The sequence below is a fragment of the Papio anubis genome, chromosome 13, assembly GCF_008728515.1.
Source record: "Papio anubis isolate 15944 chromosome 13, Panubis1.0, whole genome shotgun sequence".
In the NCBI taxonomy this organism is placed as follows: domain Eukaryota; kingdom Metazoa; phylum Chordata; class Mammalia; order Primates; family Cercopithecidae; genus Papio; species Papio anubis.
In genome coordinates, this window is record NC_044988.1 from 90,813,203 (window position 1) to 90,834,275 (window position 21,073).

Sequence of the window (21,073 nt, forward strand, 5' to 3'; positions counted from 1 at the left end):
GCTGATGAGACAATGCTACAGTACTTTAAAAAGATATATTATTACCCTTTTTGCATCTTGCTTAGGCCAGATAGCAGCAAACGAAGCCCTGAAGAAGGATTTAGAAGGTGTCATCAGTGGGTTGCAAGAATACCTGGGGACCATTAAAGGCCAGGCAACTCAGGCCCAGAATGAGTGCAGAAAGCTGCAGGATGAGAAAGAGACGTTGTTGCAGAGATTGACAGAAGTCGAGCAGGAGAGAGACCAACTGGAAATAGTTGCCATGGATGCAGAAAATATGAGGAAGGTATGATTTTTTTCCTGCCTATTTTCCTTAGCTTCATAAGTAGATAATGTCCAAATTAAGTTAGTTGGAGGAGTTAACAGTACATTTTTAAGTGGGAAAAAGTATTAGTGGCTATATGGTGATTTTTTTCTTTTAAAAGTTGGGCTTTTTTTTTTTCTTGTTTAGCTGTGATACATTTGGAATTATTTTTTCTTTGCTCAGAAAAGGAAGATTATTTAGGCTGCATTTCTATCCCTGAAAGGTATTGTTGCCAAATAACTCTAAAGAATATGAAATGGTAGCTATTACAAATACTGTATTAAATGTTCATATTTTATTTGTGCTGCAAAATTGAGCACAGAATGTTTTTTCTTATTCTTGTGGTTACTAGATAATTTTAACATTATTTTATAGCTAACAAGACAGACATATTGTTTTAAATTATACCCTTATGAACCTGATTTGTTGCCCATTCATTTGGAGATTTCCCTTGCGCTATTTTAGTTGTTTGGAAAATGTTATCATATGTGAGAACCAGAGATTTCCAAACTTCTTGCTCAGTAGAGCTGGCTCCAGAAATTGAATTAATATATTTTAATATTATGAAATATCTCAGGCATATTTAAAAAATCACAAATAATATTTAACATCATGTACTCACAACTCAGCTTAAGAAATAAAACATTATAGATATATTTGAAATCCTCTGTCTACTCCTTTCCAGAAGTAACAAAGTTCTGAATATGGTTATTATTTCCCTGCACCTCTATTCTTTTATCATATACGTAAACATCCGTAAGCAATATATAGTATTTTCCATGATTTTAAGACTTACACAAAATGTATCATAATGTACATATTTGGCCACTTTCTTTCTTCATGTTTATGTCTTTTTTGTTTTTGTTTTTGAGACGAAGTTTCACTCTTGTTGCCCAGGCTGGAGTGCAATGGCGAGATCTCGGCTTACTGCAACCTCTGCCTCCTGGGTTCAAGTGATTCTCCTGCCTCAGCCTCTCGAGTAGCTGAGATTACAGGCATTCACCACCATGCCCGGCTTATTTTGTATTTTTAGTAGAGACGGGGTTTCTCCATGTTGATCAGGCTGGTCTCAAACTCCCAACCTCAGGTGATCTGCCCACCTTGGCCTCCCAAAGTGCTGGGATTACAGGTGTGAGGCATGGTGCCTGGCCTATGTTTTCCAGAATTATGCACACTGATAGGTGCAGTTCTACTTTGTTCATTTTTACTGATATATTTACCATCCTGCTTTATGGACATACCACAAATTTATTATTTATTCGTTCTCTTTTTGGGGGACATTTAGGTGATTTCTAGTCTTATGCTATTGCAAACAATGCTGAGCATAACATTCTTGCACACATCTTGAACACAGGGGGACTATGCTCAGAAGCAGAACTGTGGGTCAGAGAATATGTTCATCCTTAATTAAGTTCAGTAGATGTTGTCAAATTACTTTTCATAGTGAGTTTATCAGCTTCTACTCCCACCAGCAATGTGAGGGCTACCATTCTGCCACATTCTTGCCAACCCTGTAGTGTTGTCCAACTTTTTTTTAAAGCTTTTATTTTGAAATAACTTCAAACTTGCAGGAAAGTTGCAAGAGGAATACAAATAACTCACATTTGCCTTTCACTCAGAGTCACCAATTACTATTTTAACACATTTGCTTTATCTCCTCATGTAATTTTTACATGATTTTATATACTTTTTTGTTATTATTATACTTTAAGTTTTAGAGTACATGCAGATTTGTTACATAGGTATACACATGTTTCACATTGGTTTCCTGCACCAATTAACTCGTCATTTACATTAGGTATTTCTCCCAATGCTATCCCTCCCCCCCACTCCCCCACCCCATGATAGGCCCCAAGATTTGATGTTCCCTGCCCTGTGTCCAAGTGTTTTCATTGCTCAGTTCCCACCTATGAGTGAGAACAGGTGGTGTTTGGTTTTCTGTCCTTGTGATAGTTTACTAAGAATGATGGTTTCTAGCTGCATCCATGTCCCTGCAAAGGACGTGAACTCATCCTTTTTCATGACTGTATAGTATTCCATGGTGTATATGTGCCACATTTTCTTAATCCAGTCTATCATTGATGGACATTTAGGTTGGTTCCAAGTTTTTGCTATTGTGAATAGTGCCGCAATAAACATATGTGTGCATGTGTCTTTATAGTAGCATGATTTATAATCCTTTGGGTATATACGCAGTAATGGGATTGCTGGGTCAAATGGTATTTCTAGTTCTAGATTCCCTGAGGAAACGCCACACTGTCTTCCACAATGGTTGAACTAGTTTACACTCCCACCAACAGTGTAAAAGTGTTCCTATTTCTCCACATCCTCCCCAGCATGTTGTTTCCTGACTTTTTAATGATCACTATTCTCACTGGTGTGAAATGGTATCTCATTGTGGTTTTGATTTGCATTTCTCTGATGATCAGTGATGATGAGCATTTTTTCATGTGTCTGTTGGCTGCATAAATGTGTTCTTTTGAGAAGTGTCTCTTCATATCCTTTGCCCACTTTTTGATGGGTTTGTTTGTTTCTTGTAAATTTGTTTAAATTCTTTGTAGATTCTAGATATTAGCCCTTTGTTGGATGGGTAGATTGCAAAAATTTTCTCCCATTCTGTAGGTTGCCTATTCACTCTGATGGTAGTTTCTTTTGCTGTGCAGAAGCTCTTTAGTTTAATTAGATCCCATTTATCAATTTTGGCTTTTGTTGCCATTGCTTTTGGTGTTTTAGTCATGAAGTCCTTGCCCATGCCTGTGTCCTTAATGGTATTGCCTAGGTTTTCTTCTAGGGTTTTTATGGTTTTAGGTCTAACATTTAAGTCTTTAATCCATCTTGAATTAATTTTTGTATAAAATGTAAGGAAGAGATCCAGTTTCAGCTTTCTACTTATGGCTAGCCAGTTTTCCCAGCACGATTTATTAAATAGGGAACCCTTTCCCCATTTCTTGTTTTTGTCAGGTTTGTCAAAAATCAGATGGCTATAGATGTGTGGTGTTATTTATTTCTGAGGCTTCTGTTCTGTTCCATTGGTCTATATATCTGTTTTGGTACCATACCACGCTGTTTTGGTTACTGTAGCCTTGTAGTATAGTTTGAAGTCAGGTAGCGTGATACCTCCAGCTTTGTCCTTTTTGCTTAGGATTGTCTTGGCAATGTGGTCTCTTTTTTGGTTCCATATGAACTTTAAAGTAGTTTTTTTCCAATTCTGTGAAGAAAGTCATTGGTAGCTTGATGGGAATGGCATTGAATCTATAAATTACCTTGGGCAGTATGGCCATTTTCACGATATTGATTCTTCCTATCCATGAGCATGGAATGTTCTTCCATTTGTTTGTGTCCTCTTTTATTTCGTCAAACAGTGGTTTGTAGTTCTTGAAGAGGTCCTTCACATCCCTTGTAAGTTGGATTCCTATGTATTTTATTCTCTTTGTAGCAATTGTGAATGGGAGTTCATTCATGATTTGGCTCTCTGTTTGTCTGTTGTTGGTGTATAGGAATGCTTGTGATTTTTGCACATTGATTTTGTATCTTGAGACTTTGCTGAAGTTGCTTATCAGCTTAAGGAGATTTTGGGCTGAGACGATGGGGTTTTCTAAATATACAATCATGTCATCTGCAAATGAGACAATTTGACTTCTTCTCTTCCTAATTCTCTTCCTAATTGACTTCTTCTCTTCCTAATTAGGAAGAGAAAGAGAATTTCTTTCCCTTGCCGTGGCCAGAACTTCCAACACTATGTTGAATAGGAGTAGTGAGAGAGGGCATCCCTGTCTTGTGCCAGTTTTCAAAGGGAATGCTTCCAGTTTTTGCCCATTCGGTATGATACTGGCTGTGGGTTTGTCATAAATAACTTTTATTATTTTGAGATACATTCCGTCAATACCTACTTTACTGAGAGTTTTCAGCATGAAGGGCTGTTGAAGTTTGTTGAAGGCCTTTTCTACATCTATTGAGATAATCATGTGGTTTTTGTCATTGGTTCTGGTTATGTGATGAATTATGTTTATTGATTTCTGTATGTTGAACCAGCCTTGCATCCCAGGGATGAAGCCAACTTGATCGTGGTGGATAAGCTTTTTAATGTGCTGCTGGATTCAGGTTGCCAGTATTTTATTGAGGATTTTCACATCAGTGTTCATCAAGGATATTGGTCTAAAATTCTCTTTTTTTGTTGTGTCTCTGCCAGGCTTTGGTATCAGGATGATGCTGGACTCATAAAATGAGTTAGGGAGGATTCCATATTCATTGGAATAGTTTCAGAAGGAATGGTACCAGCTCCTCTTTGTACCTCTGGTAGAATTCAGCTGTGACTCTGTCTGGTCCTGGACATTTTTTGGTTGGTAGGCTATTAATTATCACCTCAATTTCAGAGCCTGTTATTGGTCTATTCAGAGATTCAGCTTCTTCCTGGTTTAGTCTTGGGAGAGCGTATGTGTCCAGGAATTTATCCATTTCTTCTAGATTTTCTAGTTTATTTGCATGGAGGTGTTTATAGTATTCTCTGATGGTAGTTTGTATCTCTGTGGGATTGGTGGTGATACCCTCTTTATCATTTTTTATTGTGTCTATTTGATTCTTCCCTCTTTTCTTCTTTATTAGTCTTGCTAGTAGTCTATCTATTTTGTTGATCTTTTCAAAAAACCAGCTCCTGGATTCATTGATTTTTTTTGAAGGGTTTTTTGTGTCTCTATCTCCTTCAGTTCAGCTCTGATCTTAGTTGTTTCTTGCCTTCTGCTAGCTTTTGAATGTGTTTGCTCTTTCGTCTCTAGTTCTTTTAATTGTGATGTTAGAGTGTCAGTTTTAGATCTTTCCTGCTTTCTCTTGTGGGCATTTAGTGCTATGCATTTCCCTTTACACACTGCTTTAAATGTATCCCAGAGATTCCGGTACGTTGTGTCTGTTTTCATTGGTTTCAAAGAACATCTTTATTTCTGCCTTCATTTCGTTATGTACCCAGTAGTCATTCAGGAGCAGGTTGTTCAGTTTCCATGTAGTTGTGTGGTTTTGAGTGAGTTTCTTAATCCTGAGTTATAATTTAATTGCACTGTGGTCTGAGAGACAGTTTGTTGTGATCTCTATTCTTTTCCATTTGCTGAGGAGTACTTTACTTCCAACTATGTGGTCAATTTTGGAATAAGTGCGATGTGGTGCTGAGAAGAATGTATATTCTGTTAATTTGGGGTGGAGAATTCTGTAGATGTCTGTTAGGTCCACTTGATGCAGAGCTGAGTTCAAGTCCTGGATATCCTTGTTAACTTTCTGTCTTGTTGATCTAATATTGACAGTGGGGTGTTAAAATCTCCCATTATTATTGTGTGGGAGTCTAAGTCTCTTTGTAGGTCTCTAAGGACTTGCTTTATGAATCTGAGTTATCCTGTATTGTGTGCATATATATTTAGGATAGTTAGCTCTTCTTGTTGAATTGATCCCTTTACCATTATGTAGTGGCCTTCTTTGTCTCTTTTGATCTTTGTTGGTTTAAAGTCTGTTTTATCTGAGACTAGAATTGCAGCCCCTGCTTTTTTTGCCTTCCGTTTGCTTGGTAGATCTTCCTCTATCCCTTTATTTTGAGCCTGTGTGTGTCTCTGCACGTGAGATGGGTCTCCTGAATAAAGCACACGGATGGGTCTTGACTCTTTATCCAATTTGCCAGTCTGTGTCTTTTAATTGGAAGCATTTAGCCCATTTACATTTAAGGTTAATATTGTTATGTGTGGATTTGATCCTGTCGTTATGATGCTAGCTGGTTATTTTGTCTGTTGGTTGATGCAGTTTCTTCCTAGCATCGATGGTCTTTACAGTTTGGCATGCTTTTGCAGTGGCTGGTACTGGTTGTTCCTTTCCATGTGTAGTGCTTCCTTCAGGAGCTCTTGTAAGGCAGGCCTGATGGTGACAAAATCTCTCAGCATTTGCTTGTCTGTAAAGGATTTTATTTCTCCTTCAGTCATGAAGCTTAGTTTGGCTGGATATGAAATTCTGGGTTGGAAATTATTTTCTTTTAAGAATGTTGAATATTGGCCCCCACTCTCTTCTGGCTTGTAGAGTTTCTGCCAAGAGATCTGCTGTTAGTCTGATGGGCTTCCCTTTGTGGGTAACCCAACCTTTCTCTCTGACTGCCCTTAACATTTTTTCCTTCATTTCAGCCTTGGAGAATCTGACAATTATATGTCTTGGGGTTGCTCTTCTCGAGGAGTAGCTTTGTAGTGTTCTCTGTATTTCCTGAATTTGAATGTTGGCCTGCCTTGCTAGGTTGGGGAAGTTCTCCTGGATAATATCCTGCAAAGTGTTTTCCAACTTGGTTCCATTCTCCCCATCACTTTCAGGTACACCATTCAAACGTAGATTTGGTCTTTTCACATAGTCCCATGTTTCTTGGAGGCTTTGTTCATTTCTTTTTACTCTTTTTTCTCTAAACTTCTCTTCTTGCTTTATTTCATTAATTCGATCTTCAATCACTGATACCCTTTCTTCCACTTGATCAAATTGGCTATTGAAGCTTGTGCATGCATCACATAGTTCTCATGCCATGGGTTTTCAGCTCCATCAGATCATTTAAGGTCTTCTCTACACGGTTTATTCTAGTTAGCTATTCATGTAATCTTTTTTCAAGGTTTTTAGCTTCCTTGCGATGGGTTCAAACATCCTCCTTTAGCTTGGAGAAGTTTGTTATTATCGACCTTCTAAAGCCTATTTCTGTCAGCTCATCAAAGTCATTCTCCATCCGGCTTTGTTCTGTTGCTGGTGAAGAGCTGCGATCTTTTGGAGGAGAAGAGGTGCTCTGGTTTTTAGAATTTTCAGCTTTTCTGCTCTGGTTTCTCCCCATCTTTGTGGTTTTATCTACCTTTCGTCTTTGATGTTGGTGACCTCCGGATGGGGTTTTCGTGTGGATGTCCTTTTTGTTAATGTTGATACTGTTCCTTTCTGTTTGTTAATTTTCCTTCTAACAGTCAGGTCCCTCAGCTGCAGGTCTGTTGGAGTTTGCTGGAGGTCCACTCCAGACCCTGTTTGCCTGGGTATCACCAGCAGAGGCTGCAGAAGAGCAAATATTGCTGCCTGATCCTTCCTCTGAAAGCTTCTTCCCAGAGGGGCACCCACCTGTATGAGGTGTCAGTTGGCCCCTACTGGGAGGTATCTCCCAGTTAGGCTACATGGGGGTCAGGGACCCACTTGAGGCAGTCTGTCCGTTCTCTGAGCTCAAACACTGTGCTGGGAGAACCACTCCTCTCTTCAGAGCTGTCCGACAGGGACGTTTGAGTCTGCAGAAGTTTCTGCTGCCTTTTGTTCAGCTATGCCCTGCCCCTAGAAGTGGAGTCTACGTGTGGAGGCAGAGAGGCCTTGCTGAGCTGTGGTGGATTCCACCCAGTTCGAGCTTCCTGGCTGCTTTGTTTACCTACTCAAGCCTCAGCAATGGTGGACGCCCCTCTCCCTGCCAGGCTGCTGCCTTGCAGTGGATCTCAGAGTGCTGCACTAGCAGTGAGCAAGGCTCTGTGGGCGTGGGACCCGCCAAGCCAGGTGTAGGATATGATCTCCTGGTGTTTTATTTGCTAAGACCATTAGAAAAGCACAGTATTTGGGTGGGAGTGTCCTGTTTTTCCAGGTACCATCTTCTGTGAAGGTACAGCTTCCCTTGGCTAGGAAAGGGAAATCCCCCGACCCCTTGCACTTCCTGGGAGAGGCGATGCCCCGCCCTGCTTCGGGTTGCCCTCCGTGGGCTGCACCCACTGCCCAACTAGTCCCAGTGAGATGAACCAGTTACCTCACTTGGAAATGCAGAAATCACCTGTTGTCTGCGTTGATCATGCTGGGAGCTGCAGACCAAGCTGTTCCTTTTTGGCCATCTTGGAACGGGATTCAATTTTATACACATTTTTATACAGATTTTTTTTCCTGAACCATTTGAAAATCAGTTGTAGACATCATGCTCCTTTGCTCCTAAATATTTCAGTTTATATTTCCTAAGAACAAGGACATTTTCTAACATTAACACAGAATAATTATCAAATTTAGGAAATTCAGTATTTTATCAGACTTCATGTTTGCCAGTCTGCTGAGCTTTAAAGGCCTTCTTTCCATTTTTCTATTGTGAAGATGTTTACAGTTATAAGAAAGTTGAAAGAATAGTTTGGTGAACATCTGTGAACCCTCTTGGATTCAATAAATATTTTGATGTATTTTCTCTTTCTCACAGACACATACTTTTTTCCTTTGCTCATTAGAAAGTTGCAGATATCATAACATCATCCCTGCAACCTTCACCTCCTGGGTTCAAGCGATTCCCCTGCCTCAGCCTCCTAAGTAGCTGGGACTACAGGTGCGTGCCACCAAATCAGCCTGGCTAATTTTTTTTTTTTTTGTATTTTAGTAGAGATGGGTTTCACCATGTTGGCCAGTATGGTCTCAATCTCCTGACTTCGAGCTCCACCTGCTTTGGCCTCCCAAAGTGCTGGGATTACAGGCATGAGCCACCGTGCCTGGCCCTAATGTCCTCTAATATCTGAACCGTATTCAGATTTTCTTTGTTGTCCCAAGAATATATATATGTGTGTGTGTGTGTGTGTGTGTGTGCGTGCGCAGGTGTGTGTGTAAAATCCAAGCTGGTATTCCCTAGATTGAACCACATTCTGGGTTTGACTGATTGTTTCCTCATGGTTTGTTTAACTTGTATCTCTATGTTCTATGTAAAATAGTATCTTAAGTTAACTGCGTTTTCCCCTGATTACTGGAGAGGCTGATCACCTTTCATTTGGAGAGGCTGATAACCTTTCATTTGCTGTTCAGGTTTCCTCTTCAGTGAATTCCCTATTCATATTCTTTACCTGTTTTTTGTTGAATTGTCTTTGCCTTTTCTTAAAGATTTGTAGGAATTCTTTACATATTCTGGATAATAATCTTTGGTTGGTTATATGTAGTATCTACATTTCAAACAAGCAGCCCAAATAATTGAGTTGCCAAGTGGTTTTTGGACAGCTCTTTTTAGAAGTTCTCATCATACTATCCTCCTCTTTAAGCTATAATAGTTTGATCCCAAGTAAATAGATGAAAGAGGTAATGTTTAATCACAAAATACAAATGGACTAAAATGAATCAGAACCATGGTATGCTAATAAATATGTACTTATATTCTTGTTAGCACTCATTTAAGGTACTCTTATCGTCCTTAATATTAGAGAGTGCCAGTCCCATTTTGTTCTTCTGATAAATGAACATGCTATGGTTTAATAGAAAGAGTATGGGCTTTGGAGTCAGAGATGTACATTTATATCCTGACTATCCTTTTTCTAGCTACATAGCCCTATGCAATTTACTTAGATATTCATTCTACAGTTCCTCATCTGTAAAACTGCAATTTGCCTTATACAGTGATTGTGAAGATACAATGAATAATGAATACGAAAACATTTTGTCCAACATCAGCTGAAAAATAGGCATTAAATCTTATCCTACACTTTTTTTCCCTTCCTTTCTCCCTCCTTATGTTTTTAGACTCGTAAGTATCACAGAACTGGTCCCTTTGAAAAACAGTATGTTGGTAGCTTACTGACTTTCCTGATTACATTTAGCCAGGGCTTTGTTTTCCAACCAGGATATGCACAGTCTGAGGCTTCATGATATTGCTACTGAAAACTTTGTGGCAGGCAGCAGTAGCTGGCCAGCGTTTGGTTTACAGTGCTCAAGTTACTTATAATGCCTTGCAGATGCTTAAGCAGCATAGTGAGGGTTCCATAGTTAAACCCACTGTATCTTTCTAGGAGCTTGCAGAGCTAGAAAGTGCCCTCCAGGAGCAGCATGAGGTGAATGCATCTTTGCAGCAGACCCAGGGAGATCTCAGTGCCTATGAAGCTGAGCTAGAGGCTCGGCTAAACCTAAGAGATACTGAAGCCAGCCAGCTCAAGGAAGAGTTGGAAAAAGTAACAAGACTAACCCAGGTAAGTAGGAGCATAAAGCCAACTAGAAACTAAGTACCCTGTGCCTGAAGATATCATCCTTCTTTTATTTATGTCTTAATTTAAAGTTAAGCGTTTTTTCATACCATGTATATGGAGTGATGAGAAAGGCAGAATTTTGGAGTCAGACATTCCGAGTGCTAATAACTACCCCTGTGTGAACATGGGCAAATCAGTTCATAGCTCTGAGCCTCCCAGCCTTTTCCTCCTCTGTAAAATGGCTTATGGGGAAGATAAATGAGAGAAATGACATGAAAGCACCTGACATCGATACTCAATAAATGCTAGTTTGTTTTTCCTTCTTAGAACACGTTTAAGAGACTTTTTTTTTTTTTTTTTTTTTTTGAGACGGAATCTTGCTCTGTTGCTAGGCTGGAGTGCAGTGATGTGATGTCAACTCTCTGCAACCTCCGCCTCCTGGGTTCAAGCGATTCTCCTGCCTCAGCCTCCTGCGTAGCTGGGACTACAGTGTGTGCCACCATGCCTGGCTAATTTTTTGTATGTTAGTAGAGATGGGGTTTCACCATGTTGGTCAGGCTGGTCTGCAAACTCCCCACCTCAGCCTCCCAAAGTGCTGGGATTACAGGCATGGGCCACCGCGCTCGGCCGAGACCTCTTTTAGGTTGATGGTAAGTTGTAGTTTGCTGTCTCCTTTCAGGGTTGGCTGAAAGATCCACTAGTTTAAATTGTACTTGCAAGTTACAGAAAACATATCCAATAAATATTTATTGATTGGCCATTGAGGGCCAGGTGCTGTGGATTCTCTAGGGAAAGCACAGACATGGTCACCATCCTGTGGAGCTGACAGATCTCTGATTGGTAAACTTTAGTCCAGCAAGTGAAACAGGTGTGGAAGAAAGAAAGAGACAGGATTCTTTGGCCAAGGAGGAAGTAGTCAGGGAAGATCACCCTACAGAAATGATGTTTCAGCTGATGACTGATGGATGAGTAGGATTTGGCCATGCAGAGGGGACAGGGTGAAAGGGGTAAAGGTAAGGTATGTGTATTCTAGGCAGAGAGGTGAGGAGAGAGAGCATATAGTAAGTACATTTAAAGTGCTGAAAGTATGCCTCCAGGATGCCAGGAGCAGGGAGAGGAGTGAGGAAAGAGAACGAGAGGTAAAGGCAGAGGGGCAGGCAGAGGCCAGTTGTAATATATTCTTTATCAGATTAAAAATACAATTTATTAGCCAGATGAGCTGCATCTTCTTTCAGGAAGCCACTTCAACCTTTCCTTTCTGCCTGCTGAAAATCTGGGTTCAGGACTCCAGTTTGGTTTTCCTATAACCTGTGCACAGTAAAGGTATTTATCATGCATATGATGATCATCTGTTTAGATGATCCTAGATGATCTGTTTGTTTTACCCCAGCTAGACTCAGAGCTCAGTGAATGCCCAGATTGTATCTGTTTGTTTCTGTTTTTTTAGTGCCTGGCATATGAGAAGTGTCAATACGTGCTTATTTGATAAAAATGAAATAAATAAGATATTTTGAATCTCAGGAATGCATGTAAAAAATAATTCATATAATTAGAAAATGAACTAGAAATATATCTGGTTTATTATAGTAATTATGTATATTCCTTTACTTATGAGATATCAGATCATCACTAGACAGTTGTCAGGATTGTATTTCTCAAGAGTGCTGAGTTTTGTAGAAGTATAATTGACAAGATTAGAGTCTCAGAAATTAGGAGGTTTTAGGAAAACAATTAAAATAACAGTAAATATTTTAAAATAATAATAAATAAAATAAAATTTCTAGGTGGCATTTTCCTTAATAAATTCTCCTCTTCAAGCCAGACTGTACTAGCTTGAAATACATTGTCCTTTGTACTTTGATTGTCTTTTATTTTCTTCTCAGAAGTCTTGACAAAATTATCTTAAGAGCCTGGCCTTTTCACTGATTCACTTGGTATTGAAAGGGACATTCCCCCTTCCTCAGCACCAAGACTGCCAGGATTGGTCTTCAAACCACACTGAGAATATGAAGCATAACAGGTCTTCTGTCTCTGATCTGAAGATCTGCAGGTCTCTGATTGGTAAACTTTAGTTACATGAACTCCCTTGTGATGCTCGATAAGTACAGATTCCTTGGCCCCACCCACCCTAGAGATTCTGATCCAGAATCTCTTTTCTGAGATAGAGGTTAGGTGTCTGCATTTTTAACAGGCATACCTAGTGTTGATACAGGTTTTTTGAGGACCACAGTTTGAGAAATACTAGTCTAAGGGAAAGAAGAGCAATAATTGTTGGATCACTTGCACAACTTTTAAAGGTAGGTGCTTCGGCCCACACCTGAAGATTCTGATTTGTTGTATTTGGGCTGACCTGATTCCGATGCTTACTCCTTCTTAAGTGTTAATAATAGTTTAAGGATTGTGTGAAAAAATTATCTTTGGTTTTTAAATTTGGGAGTACAAACATAAAATTGAGTTGTAAAACTATAGCTAGCCAGGGATTGTGTGTATATGTAAATTTATTTGTGCCTTTTAAAATAATAAATTATTGCTGTTTTATACTTTCATGTCATTGCTTCGTATGGTGACAGTTAGAACAATCAGCCCTTCAAGCAGAACTTGAGAAGGAAAGGCAAGCCCTCAAGAATGCCCTTGGAAAAGCCCAGTTCTCAGAAGAAAAGGAGCAAGAGAACAGTGAGCTCCATGCAAAACTTAAACACCTGCAGGTAGAGATTTGTTGTTTTAGAATACATTCTTACACAGAACACCCAAAGATGACGATATCTTTAGTCAGGCACTTAGCAACCTGCTCTAACATGTAGTAAGCAACTTGAATTACTAGACAAAAGGGAATTCTGGGTGGAGCAGCACCATAGCCCCTATTCTCTTGTGACCATTGTTTTAAAATTGTTATTTGTGAATCTCCTTTTGTTTTTATGATGGTGCAAAGAGATAGAGGCAGTGTCAGTAGTAAACAATATACTGTGTAAACTCATGGGCAAAAGCAGTATCTTGCATTTCTTCTAAAAGTAGATTTGTCACCAGACCGAACTAAAATGATCAGATTGGTGCATTCCTCTTCGGCTGAAATATCTTTGTAATTATCCAGGAATTTAACTAGAGTGGGTTGCAGTAGGATTTCTTATGTGTAAACAGTTTTCACAATCCTCTTCTTGGAAAGGATGCTATTAAAAATGTAATCATTTTTTATTTGTGGGAATGTATGTCAACATATGTATAGCTGTTCTCACAGTAATCTGCTGAACAAACTGCAGGAAAAACAGGTGGATAGGATTTTTCTGATAATTAAACTCTCAAAGAAGACAGATGTCCGAACAAACAAGTACCTGAATCATCACTCAGGTCTCCAAATCTGTGAGGCTGGGGGCCTCTTGGCTAGCTGAGATGGTAGCTGTTATCACCAGAAATAAAAGGGCAGAGTTTATGTGGCTTGGAGGAAGGGTTCCAAAAAAAACCATGTAGGGGAATTTGAGAGAAATAAGACTAAGCTCACGCAAAAGTTCTTCTTCTAACACTTCAAATGTTTGTTCCTTGAAGTTTAAAGAAATCTAATAACCTAGAATTTAATTTTTACTGCTCTCAGTTCCACTTCTGAAGCAAATATAAAAGATACACATGTTTTTCATTACTATGTGAGGTGTGTGTGTGTGTTGGGTCTTCCTTGGGTTATCATTTTCCATTTTTAGTATAGAAATTTTCATATAACACAAAAACAGAATACTTATGACCCTTTATTTATCCATTGCCCAACCTAAACAGTTGTCAACATTCATTGTTTCATTTTGTCCACCTCTTTTGTTGCTGGAATATTTTAAAGAAAAATTTTATACATCTTTCTTTCACCTGCAAATACTTAAGTGTACATCTCTTACAGAAAAGGACTAATATATATTCTTCAGGGGACTTCTCCAAAGTAGAAAGTGAAGTCAGCTTTCTAGAATGCTTACACGTGTTGTGGGACTAAGTTAGAATTAGATTCTTTGGTTACTTGGTCAGCTAACCTCCTGAGTACAAGTTAAACCCACTCTACAATTCTTTGTCAGAAATCATTTAGTTGCAATGAACCAAAACCTACTCACAGGAGCTCAAGAAAGGAGATAGCTTGCTAGGAACTAGAGCTGCTCCACCTTTGATGTTGATATAGGGGCTTTCTCATTTCTCTTTTTCAATCTCTCCGAGCATTGTTTGTGGCCCAGCATAGACCCCAGCCCTGAGCTGACGTATTTTCAAGTCCAACATTTATATAGACTTGCTGTACTGAATCTTGTTTCAAATTATGGAGAGAATGAGAACCTGTTTTCTGGCTAGTTGATGTGTTGACTGGCCTCAAGTCAGATGATCTGTGGCCAGGATTAGATAGTACTACAGAAAGGGCTGCCTTGGGGCAATTTTGTAGATAAAGAGGACTCCAGATGGAACAGGCACTTGAAAACATATTAATTGCATTCTAAATTCTTTATTTCAGTTAACATTGTTACACTGAGTTTGAAGTAGATTACTCATAGGGAAATTTTAGGAATTTCTTTTTACTTGAAAGAGGCATTGTCTGAATTTAGTTCTGTGGTCTAGATATGTTTGTTAGTTCGTTAGTAGTGAAAATATGCTGTCATGTAATAGATAATCCCTATTTCATCCCCCTCCATAGGATGACAATAATCTGTTAAAACAGCAACTTAAAGATTTCCAGAATCATCTTAACCATGTGGTTGATGGTTTGGTTCGTCCAGAAGAAGTGGCAGCTCGTGTGGATGAGCTAAGAAGAAAACTGAAATTAGGAGCTGGGGAAATGAAGTAAGGAAAAAGCAAGACCTCCAAGACTAGAGTGGGCCTCACAACTTGGGAGTTGTGAGTGTGAGGTTCAATGATAAACTCACCTGTCTAAGTTCTGTTAATGGCAAATTTCTTTTGTAAGGTTCTCCGTATAATGTTTTCATGACTGAGACAGAAGATTATTTAATTTTAATTGTCTGCCACTGATAGTTTTTACATTTTGGATCTTTTTTTTTTGGTATTTAAGGGTAATTTTTGGTATTTAAGAGTTTTTTTTTCTTGAAAGTTAATTATATATGGTCAGGAAGTAGAGCCACATTATACATTTTAAATAGAGAAGAAACATCAAAAGAAAACATAATTATTTCAAATATATGAAATGGACATTTATTTTTGGAGCAAATATTGTTAGCCTCATGTGAGCCTATGGTTTCAGAGTGGCGGCAGTCATTTGGTAAAACAATAATTTGCACTTAGGAGATGGTCAGTAAATTGCTATAGATTGACACCAGTCCCTCCACACAGCTTTTTACTCGAGGTAATGTTAATAGCATGTTTGCATCAAAAATTAAATGTCACATTTATACCATTTTTCCTCCTCGCTAGCATCCATAGTCCTTCAGATGTCTTAGGGAAAAGTCTTGCTGATTTACAGAAACAATTCAGTGAAATTCTTGCACACTCCCAGTGGGAAAGAGATGAAGCACAAGTTAGAGAAAGAAAACTCCAAGAAGAAATGGCTCTGCAGCAAGAGAAACTGGCAACTGGACAAGAAGAGTTCAGGCAGGCCTGTGAGAGAGCCCTGGAAGCAAGAGTAAGAAAAGGACAAGAGGCACCTGGAGGGAAGTGTTTGGCAAATATTAATGTTTTCCAGCAAATTACAATGCTTCCTTTGTCATGTAAATACAACAGAATTGTTGTTATTTTCACTTATAACAAGTCAAGCTGGGTGTGACTAAAACTCAACCCTGAATGTGGTTATTATGTCAAAGTCAGGCTTGTTTGTGACATTGTGTTTTCCTTGATTTGGAAGCAAAGGCAAGTTATTTTATAATAGGCAGGTAAATAATGCCACATTCCTAGAGTATGGTGTGTTGCCAGAATCTGGTATTTTTTGATGTGATGATTTTAATGAAGAGGCAAACATTCAAATGACTCCTAGAGATCGTTCAAGATAAAACCATTCCTGACAACTCGTTAGTAAATAATTAAGTTACAGCCTATAGTAAAAGGGGTGATAATTCATAAAAAGTTTTAATTTTTCTTAAAACATATTTTGCCTAAAAATCATTCTTGAAATCTTATTTCTTCACAGATTAATTTTGATAAGAGACAACATGAAGCGAGAATCCAGCAACTGGAGAATGAAATTCACTATTTGCAAGAAAATCTAAAAAGTATGGAGGAAATCCAAGGCCTTACAGATCTCCAACTTCAGGAAGCTGATGAAGAGAAGGAGAGAATTCTGGCCCAACTCCGAGAGTTAGAGAAAAAGGTAGGGAAGGCTTGGAAAATGAGACACATAAGTGCCTGCTGGCAGTGCTCTGCCCACTGGCAGTGTTCTGCCCACTGGCAGCTAGGTCAGCTGAGACGGGTGCGATCTGTAGTCACCTCTGGCTACATTGCTGGCACAGTGCTGAACCTGACCTGGGTGGGACCTGGATGCATGTCATTGAATCAAGAGCCTAAGACCAGGTGTTATGGTAGATGGAAACAAGAGAATTGAGAATGTAAGGAGTGACTTTCGAGTTAATTAGGTGGTACTTAACAATGATATTGGGAGGAGTTTGACTCCTTTGAAGCCTCTTGTCCAATTGGACACATCCATGGAAAGTTACTTTTAAACTCCTCATCATCCTTTCTAATACCCCTGCCTCTCTTTGATGGCTTTTCTCCATTCCACCTCAACCATCTACTCCCATTGTCACATTCTGGACTTTGTCAAGTTTAAAAATTGCACCCACCTCTGAAATCACAAACTGAAGTGTCTTGCTCTAATCATAACCACTTATCTTGCTGGCATCCACACACTAAAAATTTCTCAACCTTATTGAGCTTCCAGTTCAATAGCCTCACCCCGACCTTTGCTATCTGTTAAGCCCTTGTCTTTACTTTCTTACTTGTCCAACTTAAATTTTGTGGTCTACCAGCTATAACTTTTTTTTTTTCTCTACAAATATCCTTAAGTCCCTTGTCCTTTTCTACTGTTTTATTTCACTGACAAAACTGAAGCTCTCTGCTTTCTTTGGGCCTGCACTTACACTGGGTGTTCCTGGAGAAAAAAGTCACCCATCCAGTGTAGTGGTGTCATTAAAAACTTATAGTTACCAATCTCAAATGGACAATATGGCCCTTTCCTGTGGTGATCTTCCTCTCCCATGCCTCACTGTTTCACACCTTCTCATCCTCTCACCTGCCGTCTGCTTTCTCCCAGCCTCAGTGAATGACTTGCTTTATCCTTCACTGAGAAGCCATCAGTTTCCAAGTCCTGTTGAATCCATCTCTAAAATATATCTGGAATATATGACCTTTTTCCTTCTCTGATGCTAGACACTTGTGCTGTCATCATCTCTTCTGGATGACTGCTGTGGCTGTCTGATCGATCTGTCACTTCTACTCATGACCCTGATCTCCAGAGCTGCCAAGATGCTCTTTCTAAAATGTCAAGTGGCTATAATCAGTCTCCCCTCCAGTAGCTTCCTTTGTTCTTAGGATTAAGGCCAAAATTCTTAAGCCTACGAGGCCTATGTGATTTGCCTCTATTTAGATCTCTCCTTTTCTCACTGTGCTTCTCCTTTCAGTTGCTCAAAAATGCCAAATTCCTTTACTCACACCCTATGCCCAGGGCCTGATTTCAAAGGCAGGTTCATCCATGCCTTGGTGGTAGTACCAGGAAATGTTTTTCCAGTAAATGGAAGAAGTTATGACCACTAAGATTCTTGACCAAGAAGACCTAGTTCAAGTTTCTCACAGTTTTGAGATCTATTATTTATTCAGTGGATATATGTGGAGTACCTCCTGTGTATCAAGTATTGTTCTAGGCAGCAGTGAACAGAGTCCCTACCCTCCTGGAGCTTACATCTGAATTCATTCCTGCCAAATAATTTATCTGTTTAATTAATGTTTCTTTTATTTTAGAAGAAACTTGAAGATGCCAAATCTCAGGAGCAATTTTTTGGTTTAGATAAAGAACTGAAAAAACTGAAGAAAGCTGTGGCCACCTCTGATAAGCTAGCCACAGCTGAGCTCACCATTGCCAAAGACCAGCTGAAATCCCTTCATGGAACTGTTATGAAAATTAACCAGGAGCGAGCAGAGGTGAGTTCACATGTACAGAACAGGTTTCCATCAATGATGCTGCTGTCAAAAAACATGGCAACTTGTGTTATTGATCTTGTTATAAACATTGGTTATTTTACAAACCACTGTAAAGTTGTCTGTTTTTCTTAAGACCTACAGATTATATTCCCCCCATAACAACCCCCAATAATTTATTTTGTGCTGCCATGGATCCTGCATTCTACTGAGCCCTGAAAGGAATCATCAAATAAACATACTATCCCTACCTTTACTTGTAAGGATCTGCTTAGGGAGGTAGCTGTCAATATCTACCTGGACAAGGGTTCTTGAAGGATTGTCATATAATCCCTCTGAATCTCAAATTTTTCATCTTGTGCAGTTATGTGAAAATGTTACTTCATAGTATGACTCCTTACTGAGCTAATGGCTGTTACTATGCTTTATAGGATGCAAATGCTAATAAGATTAAGATAGCAGATCATAGGAGACAAAAATATCTAATGATGAGAGCCCAGAGAGACATAATCATGGAAGACTGTAGTAAAAGTACAAAAGTAAAAAAGTTAGCCTTTGTTCTTTCTGATGTCGCACCTTGGGGTTGGGGGCTGGGCAGGCTGCCCAACAATGGGAACAACACAGGAGAAGGTGGGGCTTGGGTGTCCATTTTTATGAACAGCCTGGTAGGCAATGTGATGAAAGCAGAGGAATCAATCCAAGAGGAAGAAATGAAGAAAACAACCTGTGATAGCAGTGGTGCCTTTCTCATATCTCTGTCCCAGTAGGAGTTGCAGGAAGCAGAGAGGTTCAGCAGAAAGGCAGCACAAGCAGCCAGGGATCTGACCCGAGCAGAAGCTGAGATCGAACTCCTGCAGAATCTCCTCAGGCAGAAGGAGGAGCAGGTCAGTGTTGGTACCCAGAGACCTCCCCTTTATCAGATTCTTATCAGTTCCTAAAAGACAAAATTACTGTAGGTGATGTCTCAAAGAATTCTGAAGTGCAGTCAATAGTTAATCAGTACTTTATCCTCTACTGTGTGCCAGGCTTGGTGCAGTTTCCAAGTAATGCAGTTTCCTCACTGGGAAAGTGTAAATAAATATAGAATCATAATCAAGTTGAAAGGATAAATGTGTTTGGGAAAGAATGAATTCATTGGCAACTTTGTGTGATTTTTTTAAAATAGTTTCGACTTGAGATGGAGAAAACAGGTGTAGGTACTGGATCAAACTCACAGGTCCTAGAAATTGAGAAACTGAAAGAGACAATGGAACGACAAAGGATAGAGATTGCAAGGCTGCAGAATGTACTAGACCTCACCGGAACTGGTAAAGGATTGGGCTTTGATTTTTGGCAGTGGTTTTGTAGTCGTAAAATTAAATCATCTTGTTTGTTTTTTACCTTTAACTGTTACAAATCAATTCCATGCTTGATTTAGAGAGCTGTGGTAATTAGCTTAATAAGTAAAATCAGATAATTTTAAAAGTATTTTCTGTAAGTGTGTTACTGGGGGACTTGGGTACCAAGACAGGAGTTTCGTATTTGTGGCCGGGCGCAGTGGCTCACGCCTATAATCCTAGCACTTTGGGAGGCCATGGCGGGTGGATCGCTTGAGGTCAGGAGTTCGAGACCATCCTGGCCAACACGGTGAAACCCTGTCTCTACTAAAAAATACAAATATTAGCCAGGCGTGGAGGTGGGCACCTGTAAACCTAGCTACTCAGGAAGCTGAGGCAGGAGAATCACCTGAACCTGGGAGGCGGAGGTTGCAGTGAGCCAAGATTGGGCCACTGCACTCCAGACTGGATGACAGAGTAAGACTCTATCTCAAAATAAAAAAAAAGAGAGCTTTGTATTTGTAATTTCAAAAGAAATAATGTTTACAAATCAGTTTATTTGCTTTTTTTTTTTTTTATTTACCAAAGGGCAGACTGAAAGTCAGCTTTGAGGAACTGATAACATTAATTGACTCTCATGGAATCTCTTTTATATTTTGAAAAAGAAAGGAAGTAAATGATTTCATATCAATTTCAGAGAATGACTTTTCTTTACAGACAACAAAGGAGGCTTTGAAAATGTTTTAGAAGAAATTGCTGAACTTCGACGTGAAGTTTCTTATCAGAATGATTACATCAGCAGCATGGCAGATCCTTTCAAAAGACGAGGCTATTGGTACTTTATGCCACCACCACCATCATCAAAAGTAGGAATTCTGTGGTGTTGGGAATGTATACTGAATTTTCTTGAAGAAAGTGTGACATTGTCCCCTTCCCCAAATTTATGAGCAGGTACCAAAAATGACATTTCTATGCTAAGCCGTGCATTGAGGTTCTGTAGTGTTTTTAATATTTGAGATGAAAATAGGGCTTTCTTGGGGAAGGTGACAGTTGGCTGTTCATACTCAGGTGGTATGTGTTAAGGTCCTTGAATGAGGATACTATAAGGGGAAAAGGTGATTTGAGCCCAGAGAGCCTGCTGAAATGGGCATAGAATTGTGCAGAACCTCCGACAGAAAAAAAGGCACCTGGATTTCATGTCCTTTTAACAAACATTCATTCAGTGCTTACTGAAGCCTAGGCCAAGTGGTAGGCAGTGGTGAGGCATCACATTGAATGGTAAAGCCCCTGCTCTCAAAGATCTCATTGGCCATGCCAGCATAATTGCAAAATGGTGACAACAGACCTGACCTGTATTCTCTGGTTGCAGAGAGATGTTAAGGATTCATCTGATGGGAAGTTCAGGAAGGAATGCTTCTCAAGCAGTGGTGTAGAGTCAGCAC

At 39.4% G+C, this 21,073-nt stretch overlaps 1 protein-coding gene across 22 annotated transcripts in view; it reads left to right on the forward strand.

The window, feature by feature from the left end:
• The window catches only part of CNTRL (centriolin), a 99,408-nt gene that overhangs the window by 44,273 nt on the left and 34,062 nt on the right, over nt 1–21,073 (forward strand). For 17 of the 22 annotated variants that reach the window (XR_004177987.1, XR_004177986.1, XM_031654468.1 and 14 more), the window contains 10 exons: nt 66–286; nt 10,057–10,233; nt 12,801–12,935; nt 14,876–15,021; nt 15,607–15,814; nt 16,316–16,495; nt 18,139–18,318; nt 19,083–19,199; nt 19,481–19,622; nt 20,349–20,497. Coding sequence is in view for 19 of the 22 variants with exons in the window: in XM_031654468.1 (XP_031510328.1) it covers nt 66–286; nt 10,057–10,233; nt 12,801–12,935; nt 14,876–15,021; nt 15,607–15,814; nt 16,316–16,495; nt 18,139–18,318; nt 19,083–19,199; nt 19,481–19,622; nt 20,349–20,497 (1,655 nt within the window). In the remaining 3 variants the exon portion in view is untranslated. Of the gene's footprint in view, nt 1–65; nt 287–10,056; nt 10,234–12,113; nt 12,292–12,800; nt 12,936–14,875; nt 15,022–15,606; nt 15,843–16,315; nt 16,496–18,138; nt 18,319–19,082; nt 19,200–19,480; nt 19,623–20,348; nt 20,583–21,073 lie in introns of those variants that run through there. The other 5 variants (XM_031654470.1, XM_031654471.1, XR_004177988.1 and 2 more) reach the window with 5 other exon arrangements.